We start from the raw sequence: 16146 nt of genomic DNA on the forward strand, positions 1-16146 counted from the left end.
ATCACAGCAAACTTTGGAAATCTTTGCCTACTTTTAAAAAATATTTTTTTTAATTTACATTGTGTTTGTTAATTGTCATAATTAGGTTAATAGTTACAGTTGGTTAATCAAATATAGATTAGATAACATATATGTATACACACGCTACAAATTAAAATGTTAAAAATACAGTCGTATACTTAGATGGAAAGATATTTTGCTAAACATTTACACGCAAATTTCTAAACATCTTAAACACAACCAGACAATAAAAAAGAAAGTAACAATTCAGTTAGTATGAGCATCCCGCAAGTAACAATATTTCGAACAAACAATACGGACATAAAATCAATTAATAACAATATATTTAAAATTGCTGCTAAAAGGACCGGTCATTGTGGAAATCTTTTAGGTTAATGTACGAGCCGATAGTCTTCCTCGAATCTAAGAAATTTCAAAAATTGCAGCGCCCTTTGATTACCAATCTCTAGCCCAGATTCAACAGACAGACCCAGAGTTGCAAGAGTATCTCCGTCAAAGGTCGAGTTTGAAGCTAGAAAAAGTAAGACTCTGCGACTCAAACATAGAAGTTTACTGCGATGTGTCAATGAAAGTACCAAGACCGTTCATCACGCCTCAATTCCACAGGGACATAAGACAAATCATATTTTCGTAGCGTCAGTATTACTAGTGTCTTTGTAATTTATTGTATACATTAAAATAATAATAATAACAATTTAAGTTATAATAAATTAATTGTCATCAAAGAATATTTTATTTATTTAAAACTTATACAATGCCTTGTTTTATTTTATTATAAATGTTCACATAAATAAAGTTAACTGTGTTATCAATCAAAAATACCAACTAAATGATATATTCGCCAGAAACTTTTCATTTATTTTTAACAAAAAGCGTCTAGGAAATATGTACTTGTAGGAACAATATTTCTATTACAAATATAACACGTAAGTACTACTTATTGTAATTCTACACTTTAGCACCACATAGCTTAAATTACAAAATTCAAAGTAAAAAAAAATATTTGGAAATTGCACGTTTCCTTCATTAATAAGTAAATTAATAAAATATATGTACCTACGCTGGTTTCGAATATGAAATATACAAATATATGTATAGTACTTACCTATACAAATATATAAAATAGTAAATATTCATTCTAACAATACAAGGGCGAGACTAAACTTGTCCGATAGACAAAATAGCCCATCAAAACGACTAACCCTTTAGCCTATATGTACTTATCTTAAAAATAAACAATAATATTTGCCCGCACTGGGAATCCAACCTCGAACATGACCTGTCACGCCACAGGTCATCAAAAAAGTTTCTCAGTGGAAGTTTCGAAGAAATCGTTTGTATTTTTTGTCAAAGGTCTCTATGATGCATTCAATATTGCACATACCATACTACATTCAATATACTCGTACCATTATCACATTACATATACTATCGATTTATTTTAACTCTGTAGTCGCACGCTTATTATGTTCTGTTATCAATAATTAATGTTTGTTACATTTTTTATCGTCAATCAATTTATAAACAAAAGTTTCGTCCATGAAAATTGGGCATCGATCATGTTTTGGATATAAATATTAGACTGGAATTTGCTCGCATATTAAAAAAATCGTTAATACAGTACAGTCAGCGTCAAAATGATAAGCGCCTACTCGTAGAACAGTCAAAATTATCTGAAAAACTAAAATTTGGTACGCAGCAATAGCATTATATTATTCTTGTCGGCACACAAGGTGGTCAGAACATCTTATAATCAACATATTGTATTATATTTAAGTCGAGTTAAAAATTTATGTCAATAAATATTATTTTAGCTTGCTCGTATTGGTTGCTATATCAAATTGCTTATTTATATTTTTCAGATCATTTGACTAGGTACTCTAGACGATCATTTGATATACAATTGATGCCGACAGTACATACATATTTATTAATTAACGCTATTATTATTAAAAAATAAACTAACGCTATTATTATTAAAAAATTAACTGAGATTCTGAAATCATACAAGATGAAATAAAATTATTATTATTTGTATTACTATACATTAATCCTTATTCCTAATAAAGGAAACCTTTATTGCCTGAAAGAAAATTGCGAATTACGAAAACTAACTATAAATTGGTAATGGTCTAACTGACTGCAGGCTGACAAAGTGGAGAAGAAAAACTACGGTCGAAAACGCTCTAAAATGATATTAAATGACTGTATTACGAACGACCTATCGTATCATCTCGCCAGCAAGGCTGGTGGAATCATTAGATTCCAGTTAATGACATGTAATTATTTATCGGACGATCTTGAGACCGCTATAGCTATAACAATATTCCATTGTACTGTTATCCAACATAATGCTAGACAATTAGTTTTACGATCTAGGCTACACGTTAATAAGAAACGCTATACAGAATACCTTTAGATTTCTAAGTTTTAGACGTCATTTAGTCTCATGACTAAAAATTTTGCATTAATTTACATTGTATGTAAAGTTTTTAAATGCGATGTTTTTCACAAAGAATATACTATAGTTGGTACAAAACAATTTTTTATTTTGATGTCTATTTGACCTTAATACTGGTTTTTCCAATGAAAAACATAGTGCGATAATATAATAATAATAATATAATAATAATATATATAATAACGACAATACTTTCAAAGATAATGAACAAAAATCACACATTTTAGACTCGTCCAAACGCTCCATATTCACACATAGAAGTGAAGGTAATATGTTCGCAAAAAAACTATAGAGATACTACTTAAGTAATATTTTTTATATATTCTTTAAATGGACTTTCCAACTGACTTGAAATCTTCGTAAATAATCCAAGTGCAATATTACAGTCACATATATATATATATATATATAATCGGGATTATACACATTTTTTACAATTCTCTGACCTTGTCATCTGAGTTTTATTAGTAGGTAATAAATACCTATTCAATTTTATCTCATAAACAGATAAGTCTACAATGTAAGTCGAATATCTGCAAAATTGAAAATAAACAAGAAATAACGAAGAGCTACAGTAATCTTAGGTGTAATTTGGTTATAAATAAACCAACAAAAAAAATACCTATACATTCAACGCACAAAGGACTAATATAACGTATAGGTACAGTCAACAGCACATCGAGTTACCCTGCATGAACCTCTATATCTCTATTGATGTGTTGTGTTTGCTGTTAAACTCAACAAGTAATAAGATTGATTTTTGTACGCTTTTCGTTATAGTGCGATTGCTGAGGAAGATTAAGTTATACATTAACATTTAGACATAGCGTCAACAAAATGTCCTATGTTTAAGGCCATAAGTTCTTAATTCTATGTGAACATATTCTTCAAAATCTTAGTCAAAAAATAAAATATTATTAATGTACCCCTAAATACCATGAATTGTTTATATATATATATATATATATATATATATATATATATATATATATATATATATATATAAACAATTTTGAAGAATAAAATTTTTTTAAGATTTTGAAGAATATGTTAATGTTATATATATATATATTTATTTGACCGCAATACAAATAGATGGTCGTATCAATTATATTGTCAACTACATAGTCGTGTGTTGAACTATAGAACAATAGTTATTGTCAACTGGGTTTGCACACGGGTTAACGTTTTTGCCCGGACACAAACCCATCGGTATGAGACTGCTTTTGCTTGAAAATTCAATATTAAAAAAAATACTAGCCTAAATCAAACCCAACAATGTTATCCAGATCGTAGTTAAATATCCTGTAGTCATGAAGATATAGTTTGTACAGCTTCCTGATGAGGGGCAGGTCGAGCTGGGAGAAATAATCGTATAGCTTGTCCGAAGTCCCGGACGTATGGTACATGTCCGGGAATTTCACGTGGGTTGCGTTTATTGTGTGTAGTGCGAGTAGTGTGTCGTCTGTCAGCGTTTCGTACTTACCTGAAAATATAAAGGAAAATTGGTTGTTGTACTGTCGGTAGCACACAAACCTATCGCAAATTCGCCGCTATTGCCACCGCATAAAGAAAAGACCAATGCATTAACTCCACCTTCGGTCGACTGTACATATTACCGTGCAGGTCTTTTTCATGCTGGTCTGAGAGTGAAAAAAATATATATGATGGCTGCGTCTTCCGTAGCTTGTAAAAGTTGATCAAGGGTAAGGTCTACATCTGTCGTTTCTTCTCTCATGCGTAGGGTTAGTAACGTAACCTAGCACTTCACTAACATACTAAAAACTGTCACGTAGGTAGGTATTTTTCCCTATCGTTATCTTGAAGATAGCAATCGGCAATCATAACTTTTCGCAGCACAATCGAGTATGTAACCTAAATCGCGTGAAGAATGAGAGAGCTTTCTTATAAGACTTCCTTCCTCCTACTTGGTCGTCTCCATGCAACCTGTAACATTGCTTTGTTTGTCATCAGATTTGCATATTGCATGCAAAAAATCAACCAGAAACCGGTCTAAAATGGGTCAAATACAACTTGCAAGACTGGATTACAGACAGACGTACAATAAAAGCTTGTAAAAGAGGGCAGTGTGTTATTGGCATTACATTCTGTCAGTTAAAACAATGTCGTCATTCGGCAATTGGTTTTATTGGCACTAAAACGAAGAAAACTTTCAAGGCATCTTTAGTTATGTCAATTGCATAAACGAATTTGTTTTATTAACCCCCGGCGACAGAGGGAGTTTTACGTGTCTGTGGATCTGTATGTCTGTCTGTTGCATCGTAGCAGCTAAACTGCTGAACCGATTTTGATTTAGTTTCTTTTATTCGAAAGAGAATTTAATCGAGTATTCTATCTACTCTGTTTTCTTCAAAATTGTAAGTTTTCTCGATTTTTCCGAAGTGCGGTAAACCCGTCTGTGGATTGGATGAACAAAATACAATATCAAAAAGCATGGCTGAATTTACAGTGTGTTCGTGTTAACACACTGTAACTGTAACCATTCATTCACACTAATTATGCAATTTGCAATTGGAATGTGGTGAATGAAAGTGCACCACTCGTCTTTAAATTAATTGTGTGATTGTTAACCGATGTGTTTTTTTGTTAAGTAAATAGGTAACTACAATTTGTTGAGACACGCAATTCTGAATAATCAATGACGATCCATTGACAAGTGTAAAACTTGTAAATAAATACCTATACATTCCAACTGACTCGATTAAATTTATTCTATGTTTTATTTGACAGTTTATAAGTACTTCAGTGTCTCTAGTTTTATTCTCGGCTGTGACGCCGCGAAGCCCAGGATCCGGATAAAAAAATAATGTTTAATTAAATGAAAATTCGGCTGCGTTGTTAAGACCTGAAATCAACTCCTTGATTCAGCTATTGTTGCTTAAGATGTCAAAGTTGTTTCTATTCGCCTCGTACGACATCCGCGGAAGGATATGGTCTTATTCTAGGGCGCAATATATACGCCAGGTTTTCTAGCTTCTTCATTATGTGTGTGATAATATGATAATATAAAATATAAAGCCGGCTTTCTTAACTAACATAATGTTCACAGCATTTATGATGTGTTACAGAAATAGACTAATAAACATTTAGGCATGATAATTACTCTTATGAGTAACAATTACTATTTGTAAGAAAATATGTATTTGAAACAACTGCGAAAGTGGTATAGGTATTTAATTCCCTATAAATTTAAAACAATCTTATAATACTTTACAGCTAAGAAAGAAACCAGGAAATCGCTTGGATAAGAGAGATCTTACTAACATACTTACAGCCAGTTAACATATTCTAAAAATAATTCCGCTCTTGCAACAACTATTCGAACACTAGAAAGTGATGCACTATAACTATCTCTCTCATCTCGTTCCCGATTCCAATCCGGGTTGCGATGCCGAAGCCTATGGTTCAGGGGTCAAAGTAAACATAAACCTAAAAATGTTGGCTGTGATTTTACAATCGGACTAACGCCAACCTTTCTTTGGGTTAACGCTATTGTGTCCCTTAATAGCTTCGTACGACATCCACTACAATCTTCAACCTTCACTGACCCTCGTCCTGCTCCATAGAACAATCAATTGAGTCCAATGACAAGGCAACTGTAGGCGAAAAGCGGGTTTGCATTTCACTTGTCACCATCGAATCAATTCGAAGTGAGACGCAGCGAACCAATCACATTGCGCCATTGTGACGCAACGACAACCACACCGCAATGTGATTGGTTCGCACCAGTAAGTTGTTATTGTCACAGCAGAGGGGTTAGTGCGGGTTTGCATTTCACTTCTCACCATCGAATCGATTCGAAGTGAGACGCAGCGAACCAATCACATTGCGGGGTGGTTGTCGTTGCGCTACAATGGCGCAATGTGATTGGCTCGCTTCGAAATGAATATAATTTTCTGCTATTTCCCCTCCAGAAGAAGATATATAAAAAAAGAAGAATACATCTGTATACGTCATCATATTCGTTTTAATCTCGATTCGTCCTAGTTTATCAATCTGGATGCAGTTTTTGGAGGACACGGTGAGGATTGGCGTTATTCTAAAGCAGGCCACACGAACAATACTCACCAACTAAAGTGTACTTTATGAGGCACGGATGGCACAGATCTGTGATTGGCTGCCAATGCTCATTATTCGCGACATCGGCCAACTCTTCCAGCTTACTGGTGAGGAACAGAGCAAACTCCTTGAACGTCACATCATTGCCTAATTCTAGGGACTCGTTTGAGGGATTCTCGCGGTATGCCTTGATTATACGACGGCCAACGCGCTCCTAGAACAAAGAATGATTATTTGTACAGATATTTTTTTTTTACGAGTGTGCTAATTGCTAACACTGGTGTCAATCACTTAACGGCATCTGACATGACTATACGACTACCTGCCGCGTCTAGTAACATGCGATTAGCATACAGACTAGTGAACTTAAACTGTTAACCAGTGAGCAGGTTTCCTCACGATGTTTTCCTTTTCTTGAAGCAGTACATATACGCATGTATTAATTAAATAAGATTTCATAAAGTCTACTATACATGCGTCAGATTGGCAAATACGCCACAAACCTGATATGGCACCGATAGTACTCGAACCGGGTACCTTTTGATCACGAGATCACAGGCGGACGGCCTTAACCACTGGACCATCACCGCTTCAAATACTTATATAGTATTACGTCTTTATCCCTTGCGGGGTGGACAGAGTCAAGAATAGCGATACTCTAAAGCTATGTTTAGCCTTTAGATTAAATATCAAAAGGTCATTATTATTACCTATTTATTTAACATATATTGTTACAGTAAAAAATACAGATAAATATGACCAATATCAGTGAATTTAGATTTTTGAACAATTAGATACTACATGAATTAACAAATTGGATACAGTGAATAGCAGAATAATTCGCAAATAAGTTCTCATTCATGTATTTTTATTTTTATACAAAGTACCAATGACATAAATATGAACCAGCGATTTCATAAAAATATCCTTCTTTTTTTATCTTATCAACAATTATGTTAAATGAAGCTCTTTGAGACAAAATTGTACAAGTTCATTGATAATTGTCTTGTCATTAGCATTGGAGGACCAAACAAATTTATGTTTCTCCCAAAGGTCAGCTGCGATAATCTTGTATATGTATGTATGTTTTTTCTGGGGTAAAGCAGAGAGGAGGTGCAGTGGTTAGCGCGCTCAGCGGTCATGGCAAGTCACTCTCACAATGGTCGGTCATTGGATGGGTGACCGAAAATGTTTAAATGTGTTCCAAGTTGTAGTTAAAACTTAGCAATCTGCAATGAGACCATGTGATGGGTCATATTATGAACCAAACTCCTTACCCATCTATAATAAAGGCCTGTGCCAAAACAGTGGTGATGTATAAATGGTGATGATGATGGTTTTAATTGAACAATAAAGTTTAAAAAATATGTAGCTATGTAAATACATTTTACATAGCCAATTATATAACTATGTGAAGGGTATTATAAAGCTTACCTGAAAATATTTAGCAGTCAGGGTTTCGCCTTCTAGCTTATTCCGATAAGCAGAGAGCAATCTTTCAAATGGATTCCTTACTATGATCATCTTATGATAATTCTCCAGCATTGAATCCCGTTCCGCTGGGGGAACCATGCTCAGGTTCTTGAACATCCCCTGGGTATGGGGGAGACTGGGCGGGATGGATAAGATATCAGTATCATTCCATTTACCCCCTAAAACCATTAGGACTCTCTTCCAGTTTGTGCATGCCACCTGAATTTTGAAAAAATTAAATATTTTTTTTAGAGTTTGTTATCTAGATAACAATATAAGGCATAAAGTTACTTGTAAACAAAAGGCCTTTGCCAAATGTTTGTCAGTAACATATTATCTATATACTTACAATAATAGATAAAAAATAAATAAAACCATAATTTATCTTGTAATTGTAACATCTTAATTGACAAAGATAAATTATGGTTTTATTTATTTTTTATCTTCAAAGAATAAAATTGATTCAGTTTCCCACTCAAATGTTACCTGGATAGATTAGTTTTAATTATTTTTATTATAATTTATCTATCAGGAATTTTTAAGAAATTTTTTACTGTCATCTAGGTGCTTCAAAATCGCTAATTTTTATCCTCAACAAATACAATTCTAAAAAAACAATTAGCATGCACATGTCAGTTTCATCTATGAACACAAGTCTACCTTGAACTCTCACCTTTGGCACGTAACAATACAGCAACTTGTGGGTGTCATCAATTAAAATGTGTTCCATACTACTTGGTGGAAGCTCGTCTAAGCTTAACTTTGGTGGAAAACGCGCACACGCATCCTGGATCAACTCCTGACGAGCCAAATTCAAAGACTGCGTCAACTCCAGAGAATGCACACTAGTTATTGTATTATCTAACTCGCTAAAATCACCGTTCACATATACTAGAACACTTAACACAACATTTGTTCTAAGAAACCACATTTTCATTTATAAAATGTAAAACTTTCTTTCAAAAAATGAAATTGGGCCACGTTTATCACATCCGATTATAATGTAAGAACACTTTAAATGGTTTTTACATCAAACTTACACGGTCCTTGTTCTTTAATGTGCAATATTTATTCAGAACTTTTTAATTGTTTCGGGAATATATTCACGAAACAAAACAAACATCTTAACTCCACATTGACAGACCAACTGACTGACTGAACAAACGAACGACTGATTGAGGTTAAGAGGCAGGGGAATGAGCAAGGAAGGAGGTTGCTGAAGGAGTAGATTTGATTGAATGAGTGAACTAGAGCAAGCGAATGAAAATCGCACCATAGAGTACATTCTTCCTTCATTATAAAATACTCATGAGTACCTTATTGGCTTGTTTTTTTAAATGAATACTTATGTACTTATTAAACTAGGTAAACTTTATTGAATACTTATTTTAGGTTACAGAATTCGATGTCATATTATATTATGATGAAACATGTTGTATAGAAGTAACTAGAAAAAAAACTTAAAATCATAATCAATACTCGTGGAATCAATACATGGAATTAGTAAGCTACTCTGACAGAGTGATCCATTATCAATATATAGTACAAAACAAAGTAGCTTTCTGCATAGCATACATAGTGACTATGTCACTATGTATTCTTATAGAATATCTTCTATAAAACTGCACCAGATTTTGATTCAAGAGGAAGCTTTATATTTATTTAACATGCAAAATGCACGATATAGGTTTGAAGGGTGATTTCTACTGTGTTAGTTCAATGGAAACAGTAAGAAATAATCTACATGAGTAACAAAATCATTCCCATTAGCATTGGTGGGAAAGAAGTAGGTATGATTAATTATCGAAATAGGATTGTTAAAAAAAAAACAATAAATTGATCTCTAAAATGTGTAATTCAATGTTTATTTACAGTATTTAGTTTACTTTTAATCCGTTTGTTGATAATTTCTCAGGAATAGTATTCTGCAAAAAAAAGTTGTTGTTACATAGGTAATGGCAGGAAAAACGTGATGTGTTAAATGCTATATCAAAATCAAAATCTAATCATTTATTCAGAAATTAGGTCTTCACAAGCACTTTTTCACGTCATATTCTAAATTAAATGATATTTACCAAAGCTACAAACTACTAGCATTTCGGAACGACCACTGCTGAAAGAAACTCATTCAAATAGTGTTGATCCTTATCATGCCAGAAGGGCTTACCCTTTACAAAATATAATTTTAAATTTATATTCCACACCAGCGCCATTGTGGCTAGCCAGTTATATCATTGCCTAATTATATTTCATCCATTAATCGACAAAAGTTATTTAGTTAAGATTAATGAATTAATCTAACCATAATGTGAAATGTTAAAGTAAATATTGAAAATACTATATAGGATTTTATAATCATAATTATGTGTGTGTAGATAAACTCATTTATTTTATTATCACCTCAGTAATGAGTTCCTTTTATAGGGTACGATAGAGCTAGTATATCTATGTAGATAAAAGCCCTTTAAAAATTAGATTTAAAAACCCATTTACAAACCCTGAGATGCTGTATGTAGCACACTTGTTGATACTGATGAATGAGGGCAAACGCTTCTTCAGCTACAGCAAGCTGATGATGTTGCCAAGCCAATACGGCTAAGCATGCCCATAATGTCTCGTCCTCAACTGTTCTGCATAACTGTAATACAACAAAGGCCTTTGAACAAGAAAATAGATGAAATTATAGTACACTACTAACATATTCTACTAAACAACATACGAGTACATGTACTTGTGATTTGATTATACTGTATTATCTACTTTATTTAATTGAGCAAATAAAAGGGTTTGAAGATTTGTGGCATACCTACTGCCGCCATTTTGATTTTTTTTCAAAATCGCGGCCAGCCATGAAACGTATATAAATCGATAGCTGACATTAATACCAACAAAAAATATTAAAACAATGACCCTCGTAAAGTGTCAGGTTTCTGAGATAATAACCGTCAAAGTTGATCACGTGACATCCATAATTATAAGCAAGGGTATGTGTTCTGATGAATCAAGATGTTAAAAAAAATAACTTTTAGAACAAATATGTATGTTGCATTGTATCTGGATATATTTTTCAACTTAATAACATATTTTGTGACCATCTATGTGTGAGTGCAGTATCGTCATTTGATTTAATATGACATTTGACATTATAGGGTAAATAAAAGTAATAGGTACCTCTGTAAAACCATTTACTACATAACATAAGATAGGAATAATCATAAAATTAAAAATTCTCTTTACATTTATATTGTGGCATAGTTTTATGGTTACCTACTACAATTTCTCTTTGCGAAAATAGTTATATAAACCTGGATTTATTTTTACATTGGCACAAAAGGGAAAAAAATTAAAAGTACAGTTTAGGAACAGTATTTTTATTGCCCGATAAACATTTTAAGGCATCATGATTTTAGTATACACAATTTAAACACTTTTGAGACTACAAACACAAAAATCACATTCCTAACATCAATACAAATACTAAATAACGAATAACTCGCACAGAGAGGCGTTTACTCCCGCATAGAAAGAACACAGGTAGCAACAACTGAGTGCAGCGGTCGGGGGGTATAAAGGTGCCCCCCCCCCTTCCGTCTCGCTTGCACATTAGAATAATACAATATATAATCTATTTTCTTGTTATATATAACACCTAAAACAATACCTAATGAACAGTACGTCACCATTGACTTTTTTGTCGTAGTATGAAATATTCTTATTAAGTACATAGTAGCCGCAACATGTAGAAATATCATGAGGCATAGTTATCTATGTTTTATTATTAATATTATCTATACCTATTAGAATATTTTGTGTATGTTTACACATATATACCAAATAGATGGGATTATAGTAAAAAAAAAAAAATCACGTGATCAACTTTGACGGTTATTTTCTCGGAAACCTGACACTTTATGAAGGTCATTGAATTAATATTTTTTGTTGGCATTAATGTCAGCTATCGATTTATAAAAGTTTCATGGCTGGCCGCGATTTTGAAAAAAAATCAAAATGGCGGCAGTAGGTATGCCACGCTCCATAGTAAAATCTTCAAACCCCTTTTCCGAATTTTAATGGTATTAAGAAAAATTATACAAGTATTAGGTATTGTATTTATTACCTGTAAAGCAGCATTCCACATATTTGCTGCGATATGCTTCAAAAGCTTTTCGGGAAAAGCAGCCAAAGAAACATGTAACAGAGAACCATTGCCTCGACACACTTGTACAATACCATCTTCCACACATAACACGATAGGATTACGGCCAAGATCTCTGAAAATGCACTATTAATATAATGATGCGTCAATTGAGCCGAGCCTATCAATTTTAGCTAGTAAAAATAAGGGAAACAAAAAACTATTTGTTATTTACATTTCGTGATTTTACATTTTAATCAAATAACAGTTTTATCAAACTGTGCTTACGAGATTTCCTTTGTTAAAGTAGTTAAAGCAAGCCAGTCTGGCTGAGTGGCAGCACGAGGACAGCACCAAGCTACAACTCCATTTGCCCTCAATCCTACTAAAAGTTCAGTTTCATTGCTCCAGGCAATGCTTAAGATTTGAGAACCTGTATAAAAATAAGATTTCATTTCTCTTTCAATCACAAAAAGAAATATTTTAAGACATTATAAAGTTTTAACAGTAGCATTTTCGTCAGTTACTTGCAAAGTTCCTAAATTGATATCATCAAAATTATATAATGGGTTTTTTATGATCCCTAATTCTACTTACCGAGTTTCATGAATTTAGGTTTGGGATCTTTGACAGTGACGACATACAAATCTCTATTGTAATCCAGAAGCGCTAGCTGTCTCTCATTGATTGGTCCTGATTGACTCAGGGCAATAGTTGAGACCGTCATCTTATGTGTCATTTTTGTTACCGTGTTATCCGTGGAGCTTCTGACTATGAGCCCAGTGGGTAAATCAAATACGTGGATAACTAAAACATGAACAATAATATTGCATTAAATTTTCATTGGTTTACATTAGTAACTTTTTTACATTGGTAACTTACGTTTTCGATCAGTTTGATCAATCGCAGCCAAAGCATCAGGTCCAAGAGATACAGCTGCACGACCTAAAGTATCTGGACGAACCCCCGATCGAGGACTCGCTAGTAATCGACCCATATAGCTGTAAACTGATAAACCAGCCCTTTCAACTACGCACAAGCATCTGAAATCATTCAAATATTTTATGATAACTCTTTCTACGCCTGGAAGACAAGAACTAAAGTTTTACAATAATTAGAATAACTCATAAAAATACCTTTCTGAAAGCAAAATCATACTAATAGTTCCTTCTTTCAGATCAAAAGTGACTGGTGTATTCCATGAGCTAAGCTTATGTATAAAGCACTGTTTTACTGTAGCTATTACGAGATGGTTGAAACCCAAGGCAATTTGTATAACTCTGTCCGGATAGTCAAGTTGGTCACTTTGCTCAGTTATAATGTCTTTGATTGATATCACTTTGCGACCTGTTTGTGTACATGCATAGTTCTTCCATGTGTATTCTCTAGAAAAGAAAAAGGAAACAAGTAAAGGACTTAACTTTATGACTAGACACTTATTTAACAAAAGCAACTTTGGGAACTCGATAAGTAATAATAATTGTGTGTTGTCGATATTAATGTACATTTAATAATTTTAATTGCGTAATTCCAGCATTCTGTAGTATTAGTACAAGACCCGGTAGGTACAGAACACTGCAGAACACATGTACCTGTCTATAATATGAGCAAACATGACTTGGCCGTTTGCACAGGCAGCTGCTAGTTGTGTTCCCTCTGACGACCACGCAATATTGTATATGCTCCCAGTGGCTGGACGTTCGAGACAATGTGACCACTAAAAAGTGATAGCCTTTTATACTTGTATACTTACCTATACATATTTTTATAATGGTAAGCCGATCTGGCATGATAGGGACCAACACTGTTCAAATGAGTTTCTTTCGGCATTTCTTCTCAGCAGTGGTCGTTCCGAAATGCCAGTAGTTTGTAGCTTGTGAGAAATAACTATAAATATAAAGATTGACGAGAAAAAGTGCCTGTGAAGGTCTAATTTCTGAATAAATGATTTGAATTTGAATTTTGAATTTGAATTTGTGTGTGTTCAAGTTGTGGAATAACTTGATACTAGCCGCCATATTAAAAATTATGTGTATTTTCTAGTGGTAATAGATAAATTGTCATTAAAGTTAAATATACAAATATAGCCAATCCTATTAAACTAAACTGTCATTGTACCTTTCATTATAACTATTTATATAAGATAGTAGTCATATTTCATTGTATATAAAAATATGGATAGGATCAATTCAATTCAAAAATATTAACTTACTCCATTAGCGTTACACAATCGTATTAAGTTGAAGCTTCCGATGACGAAAAGATCTCCTGCCGGAGACCAACTAACACTTGTTATAGGTTGGTCATGTTTGACGCTTACTGATATTTGCTGACCAAATGTATCCCAAATCTGTAAAAAAAATAAGTTAGTGCATAATTGTTTTTTGTGTCAATAAATATGTTTCAACAAATGTGTACTTACCTTAGAAAAGCCATCTTCAGAACCAGACAAAATAAGATTATTATTTGCATTCCATGCTACGCAAAGTATGAGACCGTCATGGGCTTTCCACTGAAAATATGATTAATATAAGACAAAATAAAGTGTAGGTATTTATATTAATTAACTATTACGAACATTGCTTACTTTCGTTATCTTAGAATTAGAATTCAATTGTTTAATTATAAGGAAATTTCCTTTAGTGTACAGTATGGCAGAGCTTTCAGGGCTCCATATGGCACTATAACATGGTGCGTCTGATTGAACTATTGTGGATCTTAAAAGCCCGTTTCTTGACCACACCTTTACAAACCCATCTTCACCAGCTGAAAATTATATATTTTACTTTTTAGTGTGAGTTTACTTACAATAATAATATCTACCTAATTAACGTTTTTAAGTTGTAATATTTTTATTATTTTACAACAATAGATTAAAAACTGTAGTTATTATCCACCTGTTAGAAGACCTGCTCCATCCGGACTCCACTGAGCACTAAGACAAGCACCTTGATGAGCATTAACACTCTTTTCTATCCTTCCATTATGATTTACTATATGAAATCTGTAATAAATATGAAATAAATAAATAAATTTGTAACTATAACTCAATAATAGGCACTTTAAACATGTATTCTTCTTATGTAGGCACTTACTTTCCATCGGCTGTAGATATTAAAATAACATCATGCTGATGTTTATTCCCACCTAGATTTATTTTTGGAAACAAGTGCATACTTGTTGGATAAAAGTCTTCGGCGAAAGTGGTTACCACCATACATTCGCTATTTACTAAATTCCATTTCAGCAGCTTGTGGTCATCGCTGAAAATAGTAATACGCAACCAGTTTTCTATATCAATATCATGTCATTGTTTTAATAATAAAGCTTGGTATACAAAGTAGCCAATAAGAGAAGCCAAGTGGATCAATGTAGAGAGATGACATTTTGAACGGACGATATAATCGAATTCATGATAGCTCTATTATGTAGTGTTGGTTGGCATTTAGTTGGCAACTAACACTGTGAGACGAAATTGTTAATACATATAAACGTTTATAAATATCCTACATATTTATTAGTTGCCATACTACTCTGAAATGGCTAAACCGATTATACATACGTACACTAATACACCTATACATATAAGTTTGAGAATAGTTTGTTATATATTTTTCATACCACTAAATGTTAAAGATGGTCCACCCGAGCGAAGCTGGACTGCTAATAATAGTATAATTACTATATAATGAAAGGTAAGTGTATATGTAGTAGGTACTGAATCGACTGATGTCATAGCTTACCCACAAGAAAATACATCTTCTGTATTATTCCAATTGACGCAAACTACTACTCCGACGTGTTTTGGTTCTTTGAATGAAGATATTTTCAATTTCATTGTAATTACAGAATGCAATCAGCACTGTTTATTACAATCAGCTTTCAGTTTAACTTTGTTGTATTTATTATGGAAACCATGGTAACATTGTTTTGATTTATTACGAAATTCGCGCTTCTAAACGAATGAAATGAACAG

The 16146-nt window shown here is 33.1% G+C and overlaps 2 protein-coding genes across 3 annotated transcripts; both read right to left on the reverse strand.

The window, feature by feature from the left end:
* Window positions 1-265: 265 nt before the first annotated feature.
* LOC128670802 (uncharacterized protein) lies at window positions 266-9198 on the reverse strand. Its single transcript, XM_053746784.2, has 4 exons — window positions 8709-9198; window positions 7997-8254; window positions 6572-6776; window positions 266-3968 (listed from the first exon to the last, which is right to left on the reverse strand). The coding sequence occupies exons 1-4, from the start codon at window positions 8970-8972 to the stop codon at window positions 3739-3741; spliced, it is 957 nt and encodes a 318-aa protein (XP_053602759.1). The 5' UTR covers window positions 8973-9198; the 3' UTR covers window positions 266-3738.
* Window positions 9199-9871: 673 nt separating this feature from the next.
* Window positions 9872-16085, reverse strand: Oseg5 (Outer segment 5). 2 transcript variants are annotated; one of them, XM_053749561.1, is made up of 14 exons: window positions 15914-16085; window positions 15266-15433; window positions 15068-15174; window positions 14758-14936; window positions 14593-14682; window positions 14383-14520; window positions 13763-13887; window positions 13307-13555; window positions 13053-13213; window positions 12768-12977; window positions 12459-12603; window positions 12153-12306; window positions 10533-10673; window positions 9872-9960 (listed from the first exon to the last, which is right to left on the reverse strand). In XM_053749561.1, exons 1-14 carry the CDS (start codon window positions 16006-16008, stop codon window positions 9913-9915), a joined length of 2010 nt encoding a protein of 669 aa, XP_053605536.1. In that variant the 5' UTR covers window positions 16009-16085; the 3' UTR covers window positions 9872-9912. The 2 variants fall into 2 exon arrangements, with proteins under 2 accessions (XP_053605536.1, XP_053605544.1); XM_053749569.1 differs by lacking the exon at window positions 15914-16085 and adding an exon at window positions 15792-15907.
* Window positions 16086-16146: the final 61 nt, after the last annotated feature.

Source organism: Plodia interpunctella, chromosome 1 (genome assembly GCF_027563975.2).
Source record: "Plodia interpunctella isolate USDA-ARS_2022_Savannah chromosome 1, ilPloInte3.2, whole genome shotgun sequence".
Taxonomy (NCBI): domain Eukaryota; kingdom Metazoa; phylum Arthropoda; class Insecta; order Lepidoptera; family Pyralidae; genus Plodia; species Plodia interpunctella.